The sequence below is a fragment of the Sphaerodactylus townsendi genome, linkage group LG16 (genome assembly GCF_021028975.2).
Source record: "Sphaerodactylus townsendi isolate TG3544 linkage group LG16, MPM_Stown_v2.3, whole genome shotgun sequence".
NCBI lineage: Eukaryota > Metazoa > Chordata > Lepidosauria > Squamata > Sphaerodactylidae > Sphaerodactylus > Sphaerodactylus townsendi.
The window spans coordinates 13,864,985-13,891,582 of NC_059440.1; the positions used below are offsets into that span (position 1 = coordinate 13,864,985).

At 45.4% G+C, this 26,598-nt stretch overlaps 2 protein-coding genes across 3 annotated transcripts in view; one reads left to right on the top strand and one right to left on the bottom strand.

The window, feature by feature from the left end:
• The first annotated feature begins 2,602 nt into the window (after positions 1–2,602).
• Positions 2,603–13,961, top strand: MYBBP1A (MYB binding protein 1a). The gene is made up of 4 exons (XM_048518530.1): positions 2,603–2,770; positions 9,662–9,763; positions 11,815–11,939; positions 13,457–13,961. The coding sequence occupies exons 1-4, from the start codon at positions 2,618–2,620 to the stop codon at positions 13,851–13,853; spliced, it is 777 nt and encodes a 258-aa protein (XP_048374487.1). The 5' UTR covers positions 2,603–2,617; the 3' UTR covers positions 13,854–13,961.
• A 6,940-nt stretch (positions 13,962–20,901) lies between these two features.
• LOC125445971 (protein spinster homolog 2-like) overlaps positions 20,902–26,598 on the bottom strand; it is a 121,665-nt gene continuing 115,968 nt past the window's right edge. Inside the window, exons 13-14 of one of the 2 annotated variants that reach the window (XR_007246349.1) lie at positions 25,540–25,586; positions 20,902–23,324 (exon numbers count right to left, since the gene is read on the bottom strand). Coding sequence is in view for 1 of the 2 variants with exons in the window: in XM_048519426.1 (XP_048375383.1) it covers positions 25,544–25,586 (43 nt within the window). In the remaining variant the exon portion in view is untranslated. The remainder of the gene's footprint in view (positions 23,325–25,539; positions 25,587–26,598) is intronic. The other variant, XM_048519426.1, reaches the window with a different exon arrangement.

Below are 26,598 nucleotides of genomic sequence, written 5' to 3' on the forward strand. Positions count from 1 at the left end.
TAGGCTGTCCTGGGCCGCTGGGCTCAATTATAAGCATTGAACTTCAGACCTAGTTTTTGGGAAGCAGTGTAGGTAACCCTGTTAAGCGCTGTTAAACCCCACTGATTTTCATGCGAAGAACTAAAGCACGATCCTTTACCTGGGAGCAAGCTCGGTTGCTGGCAATGGGGCTTGCTTCTGAGTAAACCCTCCTAGGGTCGTGATTCACCCATTGGAAGAGTTGCACGGTTGCTTCAAAGCAAAGCCACCAACTTCCACCAAGCTTACTCCTGAGTAATGTGCACCTCGGAGCCAACCATTTTTTCTAAACTAAAACCTCAGTATTCAGGTTAAATTGCCGTGTTGGCACTTTGCGATAAATAAGTGGGTCTTGGATTGCAGTTTGGGCACTCGGTCTCGAAAAGGTTCGCCATCACTGTTCTAGAGGAAACATGAGCAATCATTAAGTATTTTATTGGGCGGGGGGAGGGGGAAATTCCTGACAAATGAAATTTGGGAGATCGTATTATGGTAAAACAAGTGGAAGGCTGGTGGTATTCTGCACTTGGAAGCAAATAATAAATAAATAAATAAAAACCTCTGATGGGCTGGTGGGCATAGATTACATTCTACATCTAAATTAAGATGATCTGCCCATGCTTGTTTTGCTTTTTGTCATTTTCTTGGGCTACTCTCACTCCCTGCTTGCTTAACTAGCCAACTAGCAGGTGAGCAAGGTGCACCTCTGCCTTGAGGTTAGGGGGAATTTGTCTGGCCTGAGGGAAACCCAACCTTCCCTTTGGGGATCTCTCACTACCACTCAACTGTCGTAAGAGCTTGGCAGGGCTTTGACTAACCTCCTGTGACACGCCCCTCTCACCGATTTGATGCCTAGAAAACAATCTTAATCCTATTACATTGCTTATTGGATGCCCCATCTTGTTGATTGTATTGACTTACACTCTGCAATTCTCCTTGAGTCAGTGAGAAAGGGTGAATAGTGTAAATGTTTGACCATTTGGCATAAGTTTTACTTTGACAGCCAGTGGTTAGAATGGCAGACGAGGATCTAACAGACCCGGATTTAAATTCCGAGCATGCCATGGGAGCTCACAGTGAGCTTCCATGGTGACCGTATGCCAGTTATTCTCTCTCAGGTTTACCAACCTCGTAGGGTGGGTTGTGAGACAAGAACAGGATGGGAGAACGGTGTTGTAAGTTGCTTTGGGTTTCCATTGGGGGAAAGTGGGGTATGAGTATCTAAGGATAAATGCATCGACAAATTCATTTCAATAGCCAAGAATAGTTATGAATGGCACCTTTGTATTCAGAGGCAGTGTATTTCTGAATGCAGATTGCTAGGGACTTGAAACTTTTTGCAGCATCTTGTTGGCTGAAACAAGAGGCTGGGCTAGATTTAACCCTAGATTTGATCCACCAGAGCTACTGTTCTGTTCACGAAGGATCTAGTCCAGCCTTCCACTGGGCCTGCTAATTGGTCTGGCAGTCCGAACAGGGGAAAGGTCAAGCAAGAATCCTTCTCCCTTTCCTTCAGGATATTTCAAGGCTTGCTTGAGAGATGCTGAGTCGGTAAGAGTCAATTGTTCCTTTGTTGCCTTCCCCTCTTCCCAGAATAATTGACTCAAAGGAGAAAACCATCATAAGCAACTTTGCGGAGAGAGGATATCAGCGTCTGTTGGGGAAGGGAGATCTAGATCATCGTTTTCCTCTCAAGCGTTTAATGATTCCAGTTTCTGCCGCTTGTCTGTTCCCTCGTCTCCCCCAGCGACTGTGTGTTTTATCTTCCCCGGCTGTTTTCTCATAGTCTGTTAATCCAGCGTGTCAAGATAATGTGGTTACGTTCTGGTGGAAGTGCAGTAGGTTTTCCCCAGGCCCGTAGTGGTTGGCATTCTTAATGCTCAGGTTCAGTATTGGGATATCCAAGGAGTTTGATTCCAAGATAGGTCTGCACGCAGAGCACACAGAACAGTTTTGCCAGACAGAGGTTGAAATGGTGTTCTGGACCACACATGTAGGGTAACTGGTAGTACACAGAAAAACCTTGGCTGCATTGTGGTTCAGGGGTTGGGGTTGGGAGTAAAGTTATCTAGGAGAGCCAGCGTGGTGTAGGGGTTAAGAGCAGGTGGATTCTAATCTGGAGAACTGGGTTTGATGCCCCACTCCTCCACCTGAGTGGCGGAGGCTTATCTGGTGAACCAGATGTGGGGTATAAATCCAAACTCTTCTTCTTCTAGGAGGGGATAGGCTTTTGTCTATATCTATTGACTTGGTTGTCGCTATGTGTGAAGCTTTTGAGATTCAGGGTGGGACACAGAGTGCCAAAACAATTGTAGAGATAGAGTTCCTGGAGTACCATTTGCCCTTTAGTTTCTATTTTGACAAGAGATCCATGAATCTCTGCCTGTTATGTCTGTGTGATGAGTCAGGGGTCTCTTGGGTAGTGTCACCACCCCCCAGTATCCTGCTCCCCCAAAGGGGCCAATCTTGGGGGGAGGGGAGTTTTATGGCCCCCATAGTCCCCCCTTTCTTCTGCCCTTGACTGGCACCTCTTAGGTTACAGAAGTATTCAAAGGAAAGCCATTCTATAACGCCGTTCAACTTCCTGGCTATTTTTAATATGATCTGTGCAGCGGTCTTTTCCCTTTGTCCGTTCCAGGCTCAGGCCTGTATGCTTCTCCAGAAAGCTCTACAGACCCGGCAGTTCCGACTTTCAATTACAGAAGAGGAATGGGAGGAGCTGATTAGAGAAAGCACCAATCAAGTCACACAGGTGAGATCTTCTGGTTTCAATTAAAGCTGAATGTTTTAATCCAGGCACCTTTCCCCACTAAAGCCTGCCTGTGTTCAAGCTTCATGCAAATGCAAGAAGAGCTGGATCAGTGCAAATTTAGTTTAGAGGCCACTCAGACACCCCCCCCCCCCAAAGACCTAGAGTCAGGATATAGAGACCAAAAGCTCCCTAGCCAATGCTTGAATTACTGTGGGGCCACTTGGTCAGCTTCCACTCCAAGCCAGCCTTGGAGATACGCCATGTTTTTAAGAACATAAGAACATAAGAACTAGCCTGCTGGATCAGACCAGAGTCCATCTAGTCCAGAACTCTGCTACTTGCAGTGGCCCACCAGGTGCCTTTGGGAGCTCACGTGCAGGATGTGAAAGCAAGGGCCTTCTGCTGCTGCTGCTCCTGAGCACCTGGTCTGCTAACGCATTTGCAATCTGAGATCAAGGATGATCAAGATTGGTAGCCATAGATCGACTTCTCCTCCATAAATCTGTCCAAGCCCCTTTTAAAGCTATCCAGGTTAGTGGCCATCACCACCTCCTGTGGCAGCATATTCCAAACACCAATCACACGTTGCGTGAAGAAGTGTTTCCTTTTATTAATCCTAATTCTTCCCCCCAGCATTTTCAATGAATGCCCCCCTGGTTCTAGTATTGTGAGCAAGAGAGAAAAATTTCTCTCTGTCAACATTTTCTACCCCATGCATAATTTTATAGACTTCAATCATATCCCCCCTCAGACATCTCCTCTCCAAACTAAAGAGTCCCAATTAAAGAGTCCCAACTAAAGAGTTTTCATGTTGTATCTCTGTTATTCCCTATGGGGGATTCTAATGGGGGGGAGGGAAGGGTTGAAGGGTGCTTCCCACACCGTGGGAAAGGCCTTTGGAGGGGGGTGGAACAACGCTGTGCCCGCCCACCCAGTCTGCATTGGGCTGCAAATGTTGTGAACCACTCTGTACCTGGATAGCAGGGGAGAGAGTGGTCTAGAAATGCAATGAGCATGAATTTACTTACTTAAATTATATTGCGTAAACAGCCAAAAATGCCACTAGCAGCATCACAGTAATATAATCCCCAAAGATAATCCCTTCTACGATTGGGTACTGCCTGCAAAAATTCAGCCACTAATAATGTAATTCTGTTATCTTTGTCAGATAGAAGTCACTGAATTAAAGTTTGTGAGGAAAGATAAGATTTACACAATGAAAATTGCTCCAAATATTTCTGCCTCAGATCATCCCAAAACAATAGCAGAACAACAAAATATGTTCCAGAGTCTCTGTATGGCCATCTCCACATTCACAACTTCTATCTGAATAGGAATACTTGCAAAATACCCTATGGTGACCCTAGACAGAAACGCATTCAGCCTAACCAACATGAACGTTCTCCTGTATTGATGAACCGTTTTAAGACATAATGTGGAATTAGAGGGGACTGAGTCATGAATGGCAACTCCTATGTACCACTACAATCAAGAGATATCATCACTGATTTGATGTCATTCGTCTAATATGCCTCATAATAAATATAAAGAACCTGCTACACCACTGCGACACGTGCAACAATATATTAAGAAAATAAATTTAGTAACGTGCTATTTTAAAAAGAAGATAAGAATCCTCAGTCTTCCCCAGCGTTATTTCCAGCCAGGATTGATGGAAATTGTAGTTTTATTAGTTTCTCAATACTTTTTTCCATATTGCTGGTCACTCCCCCTTTCCTTGGTAAGAGTTTTGGCTTTGAAGGTGGGTGGGCAGGGGGGGAGGAAAGGGGGTTGGCAAAACGGGCTGCTTAATAACAGTTTGCAGATGATAGTCCCCTTTAATGCTGGTTCAAAGAGTCTCCGCTCAAAAATAGGATGAGGTTTGTGTGATCATTCCCTTAACTCAGAATTCATCAGCATCACGAGGCTTCAAATAGACCCCCTCCTGGTTTATAACTAATTACGACAAGACGCCAGCATGGTGTAGTAAGAGCAGGTGGATTCTAATTTGGAGAACTGGGTTTGATTCCCCACTTCTCCACCTGAATGGCGGAGGCTTATCTGGTGAACCAGATGTGTTTCCCCACTCCTACATTCCTGCTGGGTGACCTTGGGCTAGTCACAGTTCTTCGGAACTCTCTCGGCCCCACCTTCCTCACAAGGTATCTGTTGTGGGGAGAGGGAGGGAAAGGAGCCCTCAAGTCATCTTCTTACAGGAGAGAAAGGTGGGATATAAATCCTCGTCCTCCTCCTGCTGCTGCTTCTTCTTCTTCCTCTTCTTCTAATACAGTGATGGCGAACCTTTTCAAGACTGAGTGCCCAAACTGCAACCCAAAACCCACTTATTTATCGCAAAGTGCCAACACGGCAATTTAACCTGAATACTGACGTTTTAGTTTGGAAAAAAAGGTTGGCTTCGAGGTACGCGTTACTTGGGAGTAAGCTTGGTGGTAGTCAGTGGCTTTGCTTTGAAGCAACCATGCAGCATTTCAAATGGGTGAATCATGACCCTAGGAGGGTTTACTCAGAAGCAAGCCCCATTGCCAGCAACCGAGCTTACTCCCAGGTAAAGGATTGCGCTTTAGTTATTCACATGAAAACTAGTGGGGCTTAACAGTTCTTAACAGAGTTACCTACACTGCTTCCCCAAAACTAGGTCTTAGGTTTAATGCCAATAATCTCCCTGAAATAATTACACTATTATCACACTGGGGGGCCTGGCAGGAAGGGGGAGGGGTGTGAGGGGAGAGGGAAGTAAAACTTTCTCTTTCTGTGGTGCGCGCATGTCGTGCCCAGCAGCCTAGGCCAGCCTAGATGTGTGGGGGGCAATTTACCATGCTTCCCCCCCATGACGAACTCTCTGCGTGTGCCCACAGAGAGGGCTCTGAGTGCCACCTCTGGCACCCGTGCCATAGGTTCGCCACCACTGTTCTAATATGTTTCCTAGCGTGCCTACAAGACAGCATTTACATGGTTAAAATATAACACACTCCCTTTTGTTATCCTACAGGGTAAGTACAAGAAAAAGCCACCAGAAGAAAATCTACGTCCACATGGAGGTGGAATGTAGAATTTCTTGAACATGTTTTTGATTGTAAAACATGTTAACATATTAGGGAGGACTTGATTGCTCCTACAATGGAAGGTCTTCTAGGGAGAGATAGAAGGTTTTACCTTTCTATTGTGTTATCAGATAAAAATCAGGAGGTAACTTTTAAGGTTGCCAAATTTGGTTGGTTGGCCTCCAAGATAAGGAAATCGTGGGATTGCCAGCCCCAGGAAGCGTCTTAATTGTTATAAGTTAATATTTCAGTTGTATTTTAAAACCATTGCACAGGTTTCTTTTAATGCTGAGAAATTATATATCTTATGTTTTGATGTAATTGTGTAACTATGTGCTGGTCCTGGACCATATCAAATCTATGACATAGTGTGCATGCAAGTGGCCCCAGGGACTTGGGTGCAGGAGGAGATGCGCTGTGTCACTCTGACAGCCTGTTTTAAGTATTAAAAGTGTCGCTTGTGCGGAGAGAAATCAACAGACCGGGAGAAAAATGTTGAGAGACTCTGACAGTTCCCTGAAATAGCATCTCCAGTTAGCTGTAGGGCTCTGTGCGCTGCTCTGTGTGCTTACATAAGGGCGCCTGACCTTGTTTGTAGCCAAGTTTATTAAATTGGGCAGAGATGCCACTGAAAAGGGTCGGATGTCTTACAAGGCCTTAGCCCTGCTCAGAATAGCAGACAACCTGAGCGGGATCTCGGGCAGCTCATCTGTTTTTGCCCGCAGCTTGGAAAACAGTTACAGAAATAGGAGACGATTCTGCTCCTGAGAAGTTCAGCAGAGAGAGAGAGAGAGAGAGAGAGAGAGAGAGAGAGAGAGAGAGAGAGAGAGAGAGAGAGAGAGAGAGAGAGAGAGAGAGAGGTACCCTCTTTCCCAATCCGGAAAGGTTTGACTAGATGCCAAGAGTGGGTAACGTTCCAGCAACACCCAAGCTGCTTTCCCTACCATTGCATCACCTAGATGCAAAATGAGATGTTCGCGGGGGCTGTGGTGCAGAGGTAGAGCGTCCGCTTGGCATGCACAAGATCCCAGGTTCAATCCCTGCCATAGCCAGTTATTAGGTAGTAGATGATACCCTGTTTCCCCGAATATAAGACATCCCCTAAAAATAAGACATAGTAGAGGTTTTGCTGAAGTGCGAAATATAAGGCATCCCCCGAAAGTAAGACATAGCAAAGTTTTTGTTTGGAAGCATGCCCGATGAACAGAACACAGAAAAATAAGACATCCCCTGAAAATAAGACATAGCGCATCTTTGGGAGCAAAAATTAATATAAGACACTGTCATATAAGACACTGTCTTATATTCGACACTGTCTTATATTCGGGGAAACACGGTATGAAAGACTTCTGCCCAAGAAGAGAAGAAGAAGAGTTTTGGATTTATATCCCCTCTTGTAAGGAGACTCAAGGTGGCTTACAAGCTCCTTCCTCTCCCCACGACAGATACCAGGTGGGTGGGTGGGGCTGAGAGAGTTCCAAAGAATGATGACTAGCCCCAGGTCACCCAGAAGGAATGTAGCAGTGCGGAAACACATCTGGTTCACCAGAGAAGCCTCTGCCACTCAGGTGGGGAATCAACCCACGTTCTCCAGATTAGAACCCACCCAATTAGAATCCACCTGCTCTTAACCACTACACCACGTTGGCTCTCCAAGACCCTGGAGAACTCCTGCTGGTCAAACTAGACATAGACCAGCAGTCTGACTCAGTCAGAGGTGGCTTCCCATAAAGCTGGGGAAGCTACCCTCGGGAGGGCAAGTCAAGTCAATCTTTATTACAGTCACAGACCAACATCAGGTAAGTAGAACAGAGGATAAAAGAAATTAAAGGATAAAACTTATTAAAACAGTAAAGAAATATATATCTGGAGGGAGAGAGAGAATGTGGCCTGATCAATAACAGCTGTGGTTAAAGAACCACAAAGTATTTACTGTGGCATTCCAGGAAGACGTACCAAGCCAGCAACGGGGATGATACTGGGTACCACGCATTGCTTGGCAAAAGTGTTTCCGTGGCAACACTAAGATGCATCTGGAGGCTCTACTAGGCGGTACAGGGAGGCTGGAAGGCTGAGCCAATTGCTGACATTTGGCAGGGAATTCCCTCATGAATTTGCGTGGTTGTACTTTTGGGAATGGGAGGAGGCACGCGGAAGGAATGCAGGTTGGCTGGGGTTCTTCTTGGATGCTGAGCAGTCACATGGGAGAAAAGCTGATATTTATTGAGTTATGTATGAGGCTGGGTCTCTGGAGAAGCGGGCCACCTGTTCTGCATAACGGCCGGAGGATAGATACTGATAAATTCCAAGTTTATCAGTAGCGTACACCTGCTGGAAGTTTAGGTTTTCCAGTTTGGGGGAGCGTTGCTGCCACGAATGACTTAGCTGTAGATTCTAGTCAGGCATCATATAATAATTAGCAGATGTAATTTGCTGATGGCCCCCTGGTTTACATGTCTTTGAAACAGACACATCCATAAAAGAAGTTAGATCTACCAACACCTTTTCATTCTTGTTTTCCCCTTCCTGTTATATTAGAGAAAATTTTAATGACTAAGGGGATGGGAGTTTTTTTTGGATATTATTTTAGCAGGTGACCCCCTGAGGGAACATCTCCTATGATGCAAATTCTTTGACCGTTCTAATATTAGGCATTATATGTTATTGCTGTTTTAAATTGAATGAGGGTAGGTCTGATTGTTAGTTAGATTGGATTTTATTGTATTTTTTTAATTTTTAAATATTATATTGTTAGCGTATTACTGTTGTTCGCTGCCTTGAGTCTGGCTTTGCCAGGGTAGGGAGGGATAGAAATCTGAAATGAAGTAAAGTACACTGCTTCTGTTCATGGAGGTTCCATACATGGAGTTCCTGTACATGGAGGTTCCATAGCACGGACAAAGGAGAGCTCTGCTTGTGGGGAGGGGACCTCAAGCAAACCAATAATTTGAAAGAGCAAAGAATGGCAGAATGAAACATCATAGTAAAATGAAACAAACCAACAATAAGGTTTTAAAGGAAAATGGGGGAGGGGAGAGAGAGACTTACCCATCACTGCCCAGAGGAGAGTGCAGTGGACGACCCGTCATCTCCATCTCCCGCAGTCTGAATGTGGTACGGTCTGGTGAGAGGGGCACTCGTGCGAATCCTGTTTTGCAGCTTAACATTCATCTGGATGCCTAGAGTAAACAAAAAGGAAGTGTTTTGCACCGGCATCAGGCGATACAGTCCTCAGTGAGGAGTGTCTGAGGCTTTCATTCACATGTAAAGATCAAGAAGCGATAGATGGGCTTTTGTGAACCGGCCTGGGACCCAGAAATGTCCGTACACGATACCAGAGCGCCTTGGTGGACTGTAAAGGAGAACGCCTTCTTGCAATGTTAGAAGCTGATTAAATAGTTAACAGTTTCCTGGAAGTCGTAGTTCAGGGAGAGTATAAGGCAAGACCCCTCAGTGGCGTTCTAGTCTTCTATGCATAAAACTGCGATTGTTTCACCATAATTTTGTTGTTTCTTTCTTGAAAAATGGGTTCGTCTTTTTTAAACCCCCCTCATGCAGTTGTAGGGAGCTTTCCTGAATATGGAGATTGACTTTGTAAGCAGGTGTTTTCCAAACCTGGGGACCGGGTGGTCCGCTTCACCGAGCCCCCCTGTGGTCCCCATATTGAACCGCATTAGAAAACCACAGCGAAGGCAAAAGCTGAGGGGGGGACAGGACGGGGCGAGTCCTGGTGGCTCATGCGAAAGATGCTCCCACTATGATAACATTTGGGACTCTTCCTGTAGGGGAGAGGATCTTTTTTGACTTGATATTTGCTTTCCTTTTGCAGACCTTGAAGATGGTGAGCGAGTTCAAAGTCAAAGCCGACCAGGAGAAAGTCCTCAAATGCCTGGAGCTCCTGAACTTTCTCCTGAGAACCGTGACGCAGCAAGTAGGTGCATCATCTTCCTCCCGGGCTCTTGGCTGCTCTTCTTTGCCCTTTATCCAGATTGCACACATGACTTGTAGAAGTGCTTTTAAAAAAAACAACATTTCAGGCAATTCCAGATGGTTTTGGGGGTCCCGGAGTCTCTCTTGATAAAGCTGCAACCATGGGACACTTTATGCAGGTTACTGTGGGAAATATATTACCTGAAGGGAAGGCAAACCTAAATGTAAGAAAATCCTTTAAAAGATTATGCACTAAAAAAATTAATAGTATAAGCACATTTAAAACAGACCTCTCTTTTTCTTGATGACACAGGTGGGGGGAAAAAGAGTCTTTATCTTGACTAAATAGGATAACTTTTCAGCGTGGTGGAGTGGTTAAGAGCAATGGACTCTAACCTGGAGAACCGGGTTTGGTTGCCCCCTCTTCCACATAAGTGGCAGACTCTTATCTGGTGAACTGGATTTGTTTCTTCACTCCTCTACTTGAAACCGGCTGGGTGACCTTGGACCGGTTACAATTCTCTCAGAACTCTCTCAGCCCCACCTACCACACAAGGTGTCTGTTGTGGGGAGAGGAAGGGTTTTGTAAGTTGCTTTGAGTCTCCTTATAGCAGAGAAAGTCAAGGTATAAATCCAGACTCGTCTACTCTTCGTTTGTTCACATGGGAACCCGGTATGGATGATCCTAAGTTGAATTTGCATAGAAGTGACAGGGATCATGCCTGGAAGCCCTTCTTGGCATTTGCTAGTGTAGGAAAACATCAGAGCCTTGTGAACGCATGCTTTAGTTTAATCCTGCCATTCTTCTAAGAAGTTCAGAACAGCACATACCGTCTGCCCTGTTGTAGTTTGCACTCTCACCACTAGACTGTACTCTGTCTCATTTTGTACATGATCAGGAATACTATGATAAATGAGGTCCTGATTGTTGGAATATTTGGCATCCCTTGTGATTCTTCCTATAAGTTCTTGCAGGAGTAAGATAGCTGCACCATTTGGTTGTTTCTGTTAATGCAGGGCAGGAGAGCTGTTAATGGGTTGATTGGGGCGGGGGGGGGGTCACCTTCATTGTCTGCATATTACGATATAGCTTTGTATGCTATTTTCCACTCCACTCTCCACGCTCCTCCTCCTTCTCCTTATGCTGTATTGTTGATGCTGTTTTGCTGTTTGATTATGTAAGCTCGATTGCTTGCTTGTGCATTTAGCACATGGCTATTTTTGTCTTCCTCTTTTGTCGAATATATTTTTGTAGCCCAGCTTTTTATAACCAGAATCCTAATAAAGGATAATTCCTTTTTTTTTTATAACTCCATTGCATTCTACTGTACTAAAGAACTAAAGAACTGGGTAATTTCAGTTCTTCTATCCCTGGTTGTACGTTAGCTGCCTAGGTACATATATTTCTGTGTGTGCACAGAGCTGTCTGATGGAGTTCTGCTGAATGCAGGTATTTGGAGGTGAGGAAGATTACCTGCAGGCATACTTCTTTCCTCTACTTACTTAGCACACATTACACCAGGCCAGAGAGAGAGAGAATGTGAATGAATCTGTTATTTTTAGTGGATTGAGTCATTGAATCAGTCATTCATGTTCTCTTTCTGATGTAGATCGCAACAACAACATGAAGGAGAACAATGGTGTACAGTGTCCCACATTTGACTGTGCATAACAGTTACAAAATTTCATGTTGGTTGGGGAAGTGTGTGGAAATGCCTTGGTGTCAGCTTGAGTTATACTTAAAAAAAATTGGAGTTATGTCACCTCAAGGCGATTCTTCCCTTCTGTTTTTGGAAGTCGTGAATCTGCTGCTGAGCGCACTGTCCTGCAGTGAGGGGGAAGCCCGTTGAAAACAGTTTCATCCCATCAAAATGAAGGAAGGGAAAAGCCCCCGAACACTGACTTCACCAAACTGAAATAGTATGCAGAACTGGGTCACCGTAGACAGATCTGGACATTTTTTTTTTCTTGGCATGATGAATGTGTAGTTCAAAGTTTTGTTTTCTTTGGGTTACCAAATCCCTTTGCTCAAGATTTATGGTCTTTCCCCAGAAGCTGAATGTGGATCTGACAGATTTGCGGGATGTGCTGCAGGCGCTAAGTCAGCACGAAGGGTTTGGGAAGTCCGCACGACTTGGAAATATCTACTGGAACGTCATGACGCTCCTGGGCTTCACGTGAGTGCTTTCGATCTGTCGCTTTAGACTTGAACCCAGGTCTCTCCCAGTCTGCTGTGATCTCACCTGCACTTTGTTAAAGGGACCTGAGCTCTTGAGCAAGCTGTTCCATTCTGGAGAGCGTGTGGCAGTATTTTACTCCTTGAAATTGTTTTGACTATTTTAATCTTTAGCTACTATCTGTTAGTGGACCCCTCCTCCATAAATCTGTGTGGTCTCTTTTTTTCAAAGCCATCTGAATCACGGGCCACCACTCCAGCCTTTCTGATAATTCTGAAATGGTGACCCCAGGAAACTGCAGTTATGTGGGTGGGGGAAGGCAGGCAGGAAGGAGCGACAAAACCCAAAGAAAGCTAAACGCATGCCAGTCTCCTTCGCTTTCCCTGTGAAGGGAGAGAAAAAGTCACACTTTAACAGCTTTCGGAAACTGCGGGGATTCTCTGATCAGAGAGCACGGTGCGTTCCGAAGAGAAGAAAACATGTGCATAACCGAGAATCAAACCTGAAGGGAATGTATGATCAATGCAAAGGAGACCACATGTGCATAAATAGCCATATACTTTAGACCTGGGTCCCCACTCCCCGTTGTGAATCACCAAAAGGTCCCCTTCTTGCTATGATTTCTTGTGTCTGTCCAATGCTCTCCAACAACTGTTTCCTGCCATAGTGGGGAGTTTAGCTGAAGGAGGAGTGAGGAACACGGAACAATGTATAGTCCTTGTTGGCTTCAGAACATGTAGTACTTGTCTCGATAACCCTGCTGTTACTACAAGGGAAGGGGAGTGAGGGAGGAGAGAGAGTGAGGGGTGGCATGCAAGGGAGGGGAGGGAGGGGGCCCAGCATCTGGACATGGCCCACCCACACTAGCGGAGGGAGAGGGAGGGAGGGAGGGAGGGAGGGGAAGGGGTGCCATACAAAGAAAGAAGAGTGAGGGAGGGGAGGCAGTCAGGGGTGGCATGTAAGGGAGGGGGAGGGCCCGGCATCTGGACATGACCCACCCACCCTAGCGGAGGGAGGGGAGGGGAGGCATCCAAGGGAGGGGAGTGAGTGAGAGGTGGCATGCAAGGAAGGGGAGGGCCCAGCATCTGGACATGACCCACCCACCCTAGCGGAGGGAGGGGAGGGGAGGCATCCAAGGGAGGGGAGTGAGTGAGGGGTGGCATGCAAGGAAGGGAAGGGAGGGGGAGGGCCCGGCATCTGGACATGACCCACCCACTCTAGTGGAGGGAGGGGAGGGGAGGCATCCTAGGGAGGGGAGGGAGTGAGGGGTGGCATGTAAGGGAGGGAAGGAAGGGGAAGGAAGGGGTGGCATGTAAGGGAGGGAAGGGAGGGGGAGGGGAAGGAAGGAACTCGAGATGAGAGTTAGCCTTATAAAGCAAGGGTTTTGGTCTGTCCACAAATGTCTGCTCTGCTTTAGCATCCTTTACTAGCTCAAAATCCATCAAGCGAAGCCCTTTGCTTAGTTCAGCCTCATTGTTGGCATAGACCTTATGTGCATTTCCCCTCCTGACTTTCAGCCGGCCTGCAAAGGAGAAGGTGTCAGCCCAGCCAAAGAACCCAACTGAAGCAGAACCCGTGAAGCGGAAGAAAAAAGGTTTCCTGCCAGCTTCTAAAAAACGCAGCAATCGCAAAAAGGTTCCTCAGCAGCCCCAGGAGAATGGCGCTGGAAGTGGCGGGCAGCAGGCCGTTGTGGATGGCACCGAGGCTGTTCCTTCCAGGAAGAGGAAGAAGAGAAAAAACAAGAAAAAGAGAGGGGCAGGAGGAAGCCAGGACCAAGCCCCCAGTCAGCAGGGTCCTCCAGCCAAAAAGCCAAAGTTACCACCAGCCCGTGCCGAAGAGACTGACTCAAAAGTTGGCAACTTGAAGAAGAAAAAGAAGAAAGGCAGAAAGCCGGTTCATGTCGGTGGGAAGTGATTCACAACTGTGGGGTGGGATTGTGTTTTGTAAATGTATAGAGAGTTGCATATTGCAGCTTTGTATTATTTTAATAAACTATCTTCGTTGCTAATAACGCACACACAAGTGATCTGAGTCTTGGTTCAGCACCCCACTGTCCATCTTGAGTCAGCCAGTCACCTTAGATGATTAAAAAGTGTTTTAATCACCTATGATTGGGTCCCCCGGTTAATCAGGAAGCTGATTTCTCAAACTAAGTGATTGTTTTCCATATGTTGTTCAGAAATGCTGCTGGCAGCGGGTACCATCTTAGAAGAGGCATTCTACCTTTCTCCTGCACCACAAGAAAGATCAGGTTTCTCAGACTAAGTGGTTTTCCATACATGGCCGACTGCGGGCATCATCTTAAAAGAGGCATTCCACCTTTTTCCTTCACCACAGGAGGAATGCATCTTCTAAGATGGAGCCTAATCAATGATAAATCTTTTTCTCTCATGCATCAGAAGAATCAGTGAAAATTCTTATAATGGAGTGGCAACTCTAGTTAGAACCATTTTCCTACAGACCATAATAACCGTAGACCTACAAATGGTCAGGCTTGTGTTTTTGTTTTTTTTTAAATGTGGTTTACCCTCTATCCTGGGGGGGGGGGGGAATGGATGGGTCCCTTTAATAGTCAATAGTGGATCAATTCACATCCTGACAAAAATTGGTTTGTATGCTATACAAAAGCTGCCCATAAATCAAAGAGTGGGCAGGTATTTTTAATTACATTTGCCCTTTTAACACCACTGTATATTAATCTTGCTCACCTAGCTATGTCAGGCTGATGGTGAGCTAGACTCCAGATCTGGTAAATTAACTGCATGTTTTTTTCTGTGGTTTTAAATCCTTAAAAGACTGAGGAGATCTATGTTTTAAATTTTCTCTCAGCTGTAGAAACTCACTGGGAGACCGGGTATTGTTTTACTTATTTAAAACATTCGTGTCTCTCCTGACCTCCTCAGACTTACAGCAGCTAACAACGTAACAGCCAGACTGTGAGAATGTGAAATATACCCGTCCAATTAGGAAGATTAAAAATGGAGAATTAAAATGAACACAGCTAAATTGGTTGAAAGAATTCGCCATCAGGCTTTTTCTGACGCCTCATAGAGTGCCTGTGAGGAGAAAATGGGGGAGAGCCACATATTGACATTTTGGAGGTGAAGTCTAGTTAAAAATATAATCGATTTTTAGAAATTGATGTTTCCCCACAGGTCATGCATTTGTTTTAGTTTCTGTGTGGAGCATATTTGCCTAAAGATTAAAGGCAGTATATTTAGAAAAAGCTCTCTTCTCTAAATAATAACTGAATAATAAATTAGGGTATTGAATTGCTCTTAAGATTTCCCCCCCCCCTTCCTTCAAGAACCTGCATATTCTAAGAGCCCAGCAAGTAGGCCGTATAAGCCAGTGGCTTTCTAGAAAGCTCTGGAAGCCCTCAGTTTATCCATAGAGGTTGTTCCCAGTTAAAAAAACTGTTCACAGCTGGAAGATGGAACTTTCTGGAAGATGGTGAAATGTATTAATGGAGAAACTTCATCTGTGAAGAACCATCTTCAAGCCCCTACCAGCCATAGAAATGCATTGGGTAGCTTTGGGTTAGTCCCAGAATCTCAGAACTTGAAGCCAAGCCTTACATTCCACATAACCATGAGGACACACCTTCTGTGATTGGTTACTTGGTCGCCTAAGTTACTGGCTGCTCATTCCCCTTACTGGATCTCTCACCAGGGATCAGGCTCAGAGGCTCAGGGAACTCATAATTCTATCACTCTATCAGCATGGCCAACTGGCCATGCTGGTAGGGGCTGATGGGAATTGTAGTTCCTAAACATCTGGAGAGCCGCAGGTTCCCTACCCCTGTTCTACACAGAGCAGGTTGAATCCATCTTTCCCACCACGACTGAGTTTGTCCTGCAAATGGCAGATGGGAGAGACAGCGTGGTGTAGTGGTTAAGAGCAGGTGGATTCTAATCTGGAGAATCGGGTTTGATTCCCCACTCAGCCACCTGAGCAGCAGAGGCTTATCTGGTGAACCAGATGTGTTTCCGCACTCCTACATTCCTGCTGGGTGACCTTGGGCTAGTCAACAGTTCTTGGGAACTCTCTCAGCCCCACCTACCTCACAAGGTGTCTGTTGTGAGGAGAGAAAGGGAAAGGAGTTTGTAAGCACCTTGAGTCTCCTTACAGGAGAGAATAGTGGGGTATAAATCCAAACTCTTCTTCTTCTTAATGCTGGATCTCTGGGGAAAGTCCAGATGTGTGAAGGGGTGTACATGTGAGAGAACTCCTACGCAGAGTGGTATTCACACAATAAAAAAAACTCAGTAGGATGTCAACATGAGCAGTGAATGTACCCTGGTCTAAGCCAGCCTGCCGCTGATGATCGTGTGGGGTCTTGTTCAATATTATCTCCCTTTAGTCTCAGTCGCTTGATTTTGCTGACTATGTGATTCAGCTCTGAAACGAAGTAGATTTGCATTTCTTCTCTGGAGCAATAAACCCCCTCCATCACCCCCCAATGTCACATTCTGCACGCAAGCTGCTGTTGCATGCTGAATTAGGACTGCATCAGGGCTTGTTGGACTGTGGAAATCATGTCTAGACTGGCATAAAACTGACTGTGCATGTTCCTTTGCAAGGAGATATTACAATTCTGCACATTTCAGCACTGGGGGAAATGAGATGCAGAGCCATTTCACAGTCCTTTTCTCCCATGTTGAATTCATTTATTCAACAGTGTCCCGGTCAGGGCTGATTTGAAAACCGATGTTCCTTTGATTAAAGATTTGCCAGAAAAGCTTCACCCTATTTCTCAATAGTTCACTGAGTGTTAAGTGGCACTACATTGTGCCACAATACATATATAGTAAGGTGTTTACGTACTTGTACGGTACAGTCAAGAAGCATTAATTCACTTGGGAAGTAGGCCTAGGGTTTCTAACTTTTGGTTTGGGGAGTTCTTGGAGATTTGGGGGTCTGGGGAGCAGAGGTGTAGCTCCAAGGGGACGGGGGCGATGCACCGGCCGCGTGCCCCTGTGAGGGTGTGGTGAGGGTGTTCCGGGGACATTCCGGGGCGGGGCGGGGATGCACCAGTGTACCAGGCACTTTCCCCCCTTACTATGCCTCTGCTGGGGAGGGACTTCAGCAGGTCCTAATGGCATAGACTCTCTGGTTCCAAGGAGCCATTTTTTCCCCAGGGAACTGATCTCTGTTGTCTGGAGATATTATAATTCCAGGATACCTGAAAGTTGGCAATCTTAGGTCCTCATGGTGGCAGCTAATGGCTTTAACTGTTGTTTATTGGTATTGTATTGGAGGGCCAGCGTGGTATAGTGGTTATGAGCAGGTGCACTCTAATCTGGGGAACTGGGTTTGATTCCCTGCTCTGCCACTTGAGCTATGGAGGCTTATCTGGTGAACTAGATTAGCTTGTGCACTCCAGCACATACCAGCTGGGTGATATTGGGCTAGTCACAGTTCTTCGGCGCTCTCTCAGCCCCACCCACCTCACAGGGTGTTTGTTGTGAGGGGGGGGAAGGGAAATGAGTTGGTAAGCCCCTTTGAGTCTCCTTACCGGGGGGATATAAATCCAAACTCTTCTTAATGTTTTTAGTATTTAGGTTGGTTATATTTGATGTGGAATCTGTATTTTATGAATATGTGTGTGAGCTGCCCCGAATCTAGCTTTGGCCAGGATAACAAGTCTGATAAATAAATAATAATAATAACAACCTTAGGAAATCCTTAACTGTTTGGGACCAGGACAGCTGAAAGGCCCTAATTCCCAGCATGAGCCTAACCAGACCTTCAGGTCATGCCTGCAAGTCAGGATGAGGCCCTGATTCATATGTCACTATCATCAAAGTATTAAACAGATGACTAGGTACAGCAGGGTCTTTTTAGTGATGGCGCCAAAACTCCAGACTTTCCATGTAAAGTACTTGTGGATCTTTTCATATTCAGGAAGACAGTAAGCATGGTTTTCAGTAGAACTCTGTCCTATTCATCAGGGAAGGTCCAATAAAAAGCTGAATATAACTCTTTTAATAAACCCTGACAAAATGCATTAACCATTTTTTTTAAGTAGCCGGTAAAAGCGCAATCAAGGCGGTGATTTAAATAGTGATAAATATTAGGAAACTGGAAGATCATTATGTTTTAAAAGACAGCACTGAAAAGGGGGGAAAGTTAATAAAACAGCAATCTCCCTGAAAACAAACCTGAGACGTACGTTTTTGCAGGCATCAGAAAATAAGTCAGTAAGCAGCAACAAGACTTAAGTAGCAACAAGACTTTTTTGACTGTACGGGATGTCGATTTAACACTGGGAAACTGGGATATGATCGTGTTTAAAAAGACAGCAATGAAAGGGAGGAGAAGCTGACAAACAGCAGCCCCGTTGAAAATAAATTTGAGACGTACGTTTCTGCAAGTGCTAGAAAATAAGTTTTTAAGGAGCCCCAAACCTTTTTGCTACTTTGACTAACCCTTGTCTTGAGGAGTCCAGAGATAGGTATCTGAGTAAATAAAGGTCACTGATACCAATAACGCTTACGTTTTATATAACATCCAAGTGGGATGAAAGAAGTATGGATGGGAAGGGAACTGTCTGACATTTTAATCCAGGGGTCCCCAAACTACGGCCCGGGGGCCAAATGTGGCCCCCTGAAGGCATTTATCCGGCCTGCCAGGCATGGCAGCGATGGCTCCATTCATGTGCAGTGGGGGCTCGAGGGAGAGGAGGAACCAGCCCCAACAGCTGTTGATTGCAGTTACATGATGGCACCCCCAAATGTCCACTAATTTTCTGACCCAGAGTTGGAAACCTTACATGTGGCAACGCCTGCTCTGCCCTTCCCTCTCAGCTACTCCATGTGTTGCTCTCAGGCTTTCTGTTCCTCCTCACTCCCATCGGCATCAGCCAGGCTGGCGGAGAATGCAGCTGCGCTGGCTTCTAGGGATGAAAGAACCCCGCAAGATATCTGATCCTGGGTTAGATTGGATGCTTCATTGGGAAAGTTCTTCTTTTCTTTTACAGGGAAAGGTATTCCCACAGCCTCCCCAACAATATTTGGAGCCCACCCTGTACTTGACATACTTTGGTCACTGTTCTAAAAATAGACCATGACAGAAAGGCTGAAAGGTGAAATCAAACATTTTACAATCATTTGTGCATAGGAATTTGTTCATAGTTTTTTTTAGTCCGGCCCTCCAACAGTCTGAGGGACAGTGAACTGGCCCCCTGTTTAAAAAGTTTGGGGACCCCTGTTTTAATCTTTCAAATATTTCTTGATATATCAATCTCCTCCCATTGTTCTGAAGAGAACCTTTTAACGTCCCATATCTTGGGCAAGGTGGAGAAGAATTGCTTTCCCACCTTGTACAATTTAATTGCATTTCCGTTACACGTGAATTGGGCGGGCGGGCAGAGGGACTAAAGCTACATCTCTGCTCGGAAAGGCGTCCCCCCATAACGGGATATCTTTGATCTGTGTAACTTGCCAGCATCCAGCGTATTCTCTCGTCTTTCTAACGAGAAACTGTCATGACTATGCCCGCTGCAGGCTGGCAAACGTCTTTCGGCCCTCTCCAGGGACACAACAGATGGGACTGCGTCATAGACGAAAACAAAGCAACCCAGGGAAGTCTGACTGTTCAAAGAGGACTTGTCAGGGCACCAGGCGCACAGTACCCGGAAGAGCGCAACAGCTGAGATGCTTTGAAAAGCTAATCTCTCCAGAGGGACTGAGATCCGATTTTCACACTTAGGAAATAAAATAAACCGGATTGCTTCAAGTCTGCCGAGAGCCTAGCTTGGAGAAGTATTGATTTGCAACAGGTAGGGATTACTGTGCTCTGGGAATAGAACAGGAAAAGAAACCTGGACAGCTATTCATGTCAGCGCTACTGCCTGGCGAGACAGGAGCCCGTGCTTTGCATTTTGATCATGACAGTTCAGAGCGGCCATTTCGTGGAGCTGAGAGAGACTGGCGAACAGACACAAGCGCCGAGCCCGTACTGGACAGGTAAACTTGAAGGGCACATCTTATTATTGTTATTAGAATTTTACCCCACCACAAAGATCTCTAGGTGACTCACAATAAAATCAGAATACTAAAGATACCACCAATAAGTGCATCATAAAAAAATAACAATAAAAACATCATAAAATTAAACCCAACACCCACCCCACCATCCAGACCAGCAGCTGTATAGGGGCTTCCGGGAAGCCTAGCCAAATGCTCAGGTGAAGAGGAAAGTCTTTGCCATGCGTCCAAACCCGTAAAGGGGAGGTGCCTGGTGAAACTGTTCCAAAGTCTGAGGGCAATCACAGAGAAGGCCTTTGCATGCGCACCTGCCCCCCCATACCTCAGCAGGAGGAGGTACCACCAGCAGTGCCTCCCCCTTATGAAATTCAGCAGCCACTGTTCAAATCATGTTCATACAGAACAGTCACACTTCCGGGATGCAGATAAAAATGCCAGCTTGCTCAGAGGCTCAGTTAGGGCAGCAGGCCTAGCAGTGTGGCACAGAAAAAATGTCTTGTTGGCAGTACCTGTACCCAACACAGCAAGACACTTTTGGGCTGCTGCTAGAGGTGAAGGAAAGATGTCACGATCAAGACCCAGCTGGATTTGTATAGATCCGCTTCTGAAAAAGCCCAGGCTTAGTCATGGTTAACTTTTTTTTTGTTCGATGTTAAATAATTCTTCATTTTCCACATCAGATCCTTTAAAAATGTCCTCCCATCACCCTAAGCCTTCTCCCTTTCATGTAGCTCTGATACACTGCCTTTTATCTCTACGTATCACAGGAGAAGGAAACAAAACTTTCATTTTGGATTTAGCGACCAAAGAACAAAAATGTAGCGACAGCCTCCTGGTCTGTTTGTTGCAGCTTTCTTCAGATCTCTTGTAGGACCTGCAGTAAACACCGGTTGAAAAGCAATATCAAAGCCTGATTTCCAAGCAGGCGTCTGTCTCAGATGTTACCCCACCCCTCCATCCCACAGGGTTGACCAGACACCTTTTAAGTGGTGGCAACAGCAGGACAGCGAATGAAAAAAAAAGACAGGGAAGGCAAGGGTTGTGTTTAAATATTTTTTTATTTCTTAATTTACATAAACATGTCTATATTTTTAATATATAATAAGTATATATATTGGACTATTTTTTTCTTTATACTCTGAAATTCACCATCCGTTTCATTGCTCTTAAAAAATAAAATAGCCATTTGAATATATATATATATAGATATTCTTCTGAAAGAAATCAGAAAACAATCGAGTCCTGCCTTGTATAACAAGAAAAACATATATTAACGCTCCCCCAATCTTTCATGTTGTCAAAGCGGTTAAGTGGAAACGGCACAGCAAGTGACAAATCCAATAATTATGGGATGGGGAAAAGATGGGAAAGGGGGCGGGGGGAAGCATTATCTTCCCAGGTTGCAGGGATACCCTTTGAGATGTTTGTTTATACTATAATCATTCGTTCTCCTGATGCTCTTTTGTGGCTGAGGTTCAGATAGGAACACCAATATTTTCCAACTCCTGGCTGCATTTCTGCAGTGTTTAAAGTCTGCACATCTGATTCCCCCCCCCCCCATTTTTGTCTGATGAAGCGTTCACTGCAGCGCAGAGGTTTGCCATCAAGTTCCCACTGCCTCAACACTGGACAGTTAAATAGCGATATTACTTTAGGTCAAGTTTTGCATTTATTAGCGCTCTTCTGGATGGCAGTTTCCCTCGCAACGGTAGCACCAATAAAAATGGGACAGGAAAGACCTCCAAAAGGTGCTTAAGTTACTTAGAAGGGTTTCGCGCTGAACTCTATTCGCCACGTGGGTTGAATCGGTAGGTTTCGTTTAGCAGTGATTCAGCACAGGGCTTGGTCCCACGCAGCTGGAGGAGAATCGCTTTGCAAATCAGCCCGCCTGTTGTTTGAGAATATTAGGAAATGCTCCCAGGAACAACTGGCCGAAACGAATTAGTCGAACATATAAAAAGACGTCCTTTGCACCAAGCTGGAATTCAGGTCTAATTCAGGTCTGTCTACACTGCCTGGCGGCAGCGTTCCTAGATCACAAAGAAAGATCTTTCTCAGTACCTGCTGTCTGCAATTCTCTATCTGGCAAGTGAATCCAGGCCTTTCTGCATGCAAATCAAGAGTCTATGTCGGATAGCCACAGCCCCTAATCCAGGCAAGTGGCTGAAACCTGAATATGAGAGAGAGAGATCTGTAACAAAATCCATCCAAACTCCCACTGTGTAGAATTTGGGACTGTTAACCCCGTAATCTTCACCACTTGGCCGAACGAGATCAGGAACAGCCTGCTGAATTCTTCCTTTAGATGGAAGTTTGTCGCTTGTTGTCTTCCTCTCTTCCTACAGCCTCCATGGAACAGGGACTGTAGCACAGAACTGAGCGGTGGAAACTGAAGGATGGGTATCGGAGGGTGGGTCTCAGACCAGCTGGCCTTCACCAAAACTTGATCGCATGGCTGTTTGCAAACAGCAGCCAGCAATCATACTCCTGCAGTGTAAACTTCAGCGGCATATTCCAAAAGTAAATACAAAATGTTAAGGCCCCCGTTCCTCTCTGCTTAGCCCCCCTTCTCCCCCCCCCCACACCCCACCCCAAGGCTGGCAAAACTGTAGCAGCTTTTTCACAATCCTTTGCACTGAGCAGAATGGGGAGGATGTTGCCTCTGAGAAACGGTCCCTCTATCCAACTCTTTCTGCCTTGTGGGACCGGTAGCATTAGCGTGGAGAACCGTTCACGCTACCTGATGTATTATTTTCCCTCAAGCCTCCCCCCTTACCCACAAATATTAAATTTACTCCTGGATTTCCGACTGGAAATTTGACATAAAATTGCTGCTGGCCCGAGGTAGTTCCAGCAGTAAACTCTTAATGCAGATAAAATTTAATTTAAAAAGAAAAAAAGTCCATCTAGTCCCCTCTCTTTAGCCTTCTGCAAGGAGGGGAAGAGAGTCTCCTACGAGACGACTGAATAGCAAACGTGTACTTGGCCAACACTTGCTTCTCCCGCTGGGATAACGTCTCTGGCTGGAAATGGGATTGCTGGCGAAGGCATCCGGGTTTTAAATACGATGGAGATTCGTCTCAATGAACAAGGCAAGGATAGCAATTGGCTGAAAGGACAGCTGTACCACAACCTTCGAGGTGAGGGGACAACTCAAGCCAGAAGGGTCCCTCTGGGCACGGGTGAGGATGATCCTTCGCTGATGTAGATTAAGTGTGTCCACATGCACCGTTGACGTAGCCACAGCCAATACAGTCCGCATCTGAATTTTCCTTTGGCTCCAACTACAGAGAGGCTGGAGGGGAGGGTGGGAGGCCGCCACGCAGGTGGCCATTTTGACGTCTTGCGGCAGCCAGAGATCACAAAAGGTCTCCTTCATCGTCTGAGATGGCAGCTGCAAGGGAGCAAACAAAGGAGACGGTCAGCATGGAACAAGAGCAAGAGGGGAACTTTGCACAGAGAAACGCTGGAGTCTGCACGCCGGCTTTTGTACCGAGACATGGGCTTGGACCGTTCAGTGGACATGGCCAGGATCCAATGGACTAGGAAAGAGAGCCTGTTTTCCAGGAAAAAAAGGCTCACTTGGGTCTTTATGACTGGATGAATTGTGCCTTTAAGGTATGGGTTTTGGCGATATATTTAGATTTTGCCATCTGAAAAGCCAAATTGTTTGTTGTTTGTGATTCAGGCTGGCTGCCGTTGCGCAAAGCGCTGGCAGCCGATCCTTTGTCTCCGTTCTGGTGAATCGGTTGATGACAGCAATGAAATTTAAATAAAATATTCATAGCGCAAAGAATACGGTATTGCCCTCTTTTCAGACTTGAAGAAAAGTGTGAAGGACGCTTCCCCTATAATAAGACAATGCTGTTGATAGTTGCACTTAGTTGACATTGTTGGGAAAATTTAATCAAGAGAGGCCAGTATGAATTACAGCACATTGTAATCAATGGGGCTAGGAGCTCGTTGATATTGTTGGGAAAATATCATTATAGAGTCATTAACAGCTCATTGAACGCAGAATAAACGCTTCGTAAAAACATCTGTGTTCAGAGCCTCGCTGATTAAAATGTGCCTTTGTTCAAAGTGGCCTCTCTTGATTAATCAGCTTGGCGTTTGGTTATTTGGTCTAAAAATTGAGGCTTGCAAAATAAAACAAATGTGCTGCTTAACTTTCGGCTTTGTGCTGTCTATGGATTTATCTATTACAAAGTGCATGCTAAGAACACAAAATTACATTCCTACAAGCTTGGTTCATCTGTGATCTTTCACGAATCCTTTCTAATGGAAAAATATACAGAAAAAAGCGGGATTTCAAGATGGAAACGGCGATAACAAAAACGGAAGTTGATTTCTTTTGATTTGGTCGCAGTGTAAAAAGGTGGCCGATGCCTTCCTTATTTTGGAAATCAGTTGTCATTTCTATTAAAAGGTGGGTTTTCTCTGATCCTTTGTGCTTGGTTTGCTGGAATCATGTTCCAGTTCTAACAACACACTCGAATCTGCTGATGTTAAAAGTTTTAACCATGGCACACGCATACTTGAAACAATGGCTTTCAACCTTCCTCTTGAAACGTGTGCCACAGTCCCTGAATTTGGACCGCAAGGGAAATTAAAAAACACGCACAATGGTTAGCTCGAAACCAGGCACTTTCTAAACTGAGAACTTTCTGCATTACACACAGTAAAGAATTGTTTGGTCATTTTATCGGCTGCAAACATAACCAACAGCAAAAGTTTTCTTTAGGTGGCCCCTCCTGTTGCATTTCTGATAGCTGGATATTGCTCACACGTGGCATGGTACCGTGACCTCTTTGCATGATCATCCAGCGCCACATCAACTAAAATGCCACATTTGCCAGTGGAATGTATTTTGGGTGTGGCCTTATACACAACCACACCTTTGTCCTATCTCAAATGTGACTAAGAGCAGCTTTGCAGAGCCTCAAGCACAGGGCAAAAAGGGTTATAAACATCAGGAATTCTTTAGCTGGGGATGCCAGAGATTTTCGAAGATATTTTCACCTCTACACTATACAGGCACCTGGGCTGTGCTCTCCACTCCCCCAAAAACGCCCACAGCTGGACTGAAGATGACAAGAATGAGAAAGAGAAAGGGGCAGAATGGAAAAAATAATAAGTTCAGAGGAAAGAAGAGTTAGATTTATATCCCCCCTTTCTCTCCTGCAAGGAGACTCAAAGGGGCTTATAAACTCCTTTCCTTGCCCCCTTCATAACAAACACCCTGTGAGGTGGGTGGGGCTGAGAGAGCTCAGAAGAACTGTGACTAGCCCAAGATCCCCAAGCTGGCGTGTGCTGGAATGCACAAGCTAATCTGGTTCACCGGATAAGCTTCCACAGCTCAAGTGGCAGAGCGGGGAATCAAACCCTGTTCTCCAGGTTAGAGTACACCTGCTCTTAACCACTACGCCATGTTCATGCTCTATCTCCTTTCCTCCTCTAATTCTGAAGGAACAGCCTCATTCAGCGATGTGATAAACAAGCCTAGGCAACCATTTTTGCTAAAATAAAAGCAAGCAAATGCCGATGCCCACGAGGATGCAAACGCAGAGGTTCACTCCAGTAGCCTTGCTCAAATGCGGGTCACTCACCGCCTTAGACTTTCACAGAAGCTGTAGGCATCATGAGTTGATTTACCCTGGAGAGAAGGAAAAAAACAGAAACGTCAGCTGTAGAAATTTACAGAGATACAGAGAATAAATGTCTGCATGTCCACATGACTGCACTGAGGCCCGTTGCTGGTATGCCTCTTGGTTTGTTTTTCATAAGCAATCAGTTTTGATAGAAAAAATAAAAATGAGTAAGCAAAAACCATTGCCCAGCTGTGCCCTAAAGGAGCGGTTCCAAGGCGTTCCACAAAGAGGTTTGGCCGGTCATTTTGTTAGCCGCTAAGCCGGTCACTGCAGCACTTCGCTATTGAGGACTAACAAGGGCCCAAACGGTCAGCTCCCACAGAGCTTCCCCAGAGCAGAGCAAGGTCACCTTTGTGCACTAAAGCTCTGGCACCGAACATGATGGATGTTCCTCCGACCGACACCTTGAAGTTCAATAGCTGCCACTGGCAAAACTGCTCCTCTCTCCTGACAATATCATCTTTTATAACAACAAACAATATTAAGGCATTCCAAGCCCTTCTTTCCTCCGCTCATATTGCTTGTCTGGTCAGAAGGCTGAGTTTCTCTCAAGCAAAGGTTCTGTTGTGCGCTCCGTGCTAAAGGGATTAAAATTCCGCTCCCAGGAAAGCCGGATCCTGTGACATGTCAAAGGTGCACAATGAGCACACATTCACGTGTCTTGTATTTTGCAGAACTAATTCACGATTTTAGAAGTCAGAGGGAACCTCATGTGCAATTAGTGGAAATCTCACTTTCAGAAATATCATTATAGGTATGGTTGTTAAATACCCTAGAAATTTGGTAAAATTCGGATTCGGATTTATTTGGGCATAAAATTATCTGTATGCCCGAATAAGATAAATAACATATTCGGATAAACCCGAATATTCGGGTATATCTGAAAAATTCGGGTCCGTTTGAATTGTTTTGTATTTTTTGGTGATTTTTCACGTTTCAGCTTGCAGCTAGTGGCACCAAAATTTCAGGGTATCATCTGGAGACTGTCCTGATGACACTACCCAAGTTTGATAAAGT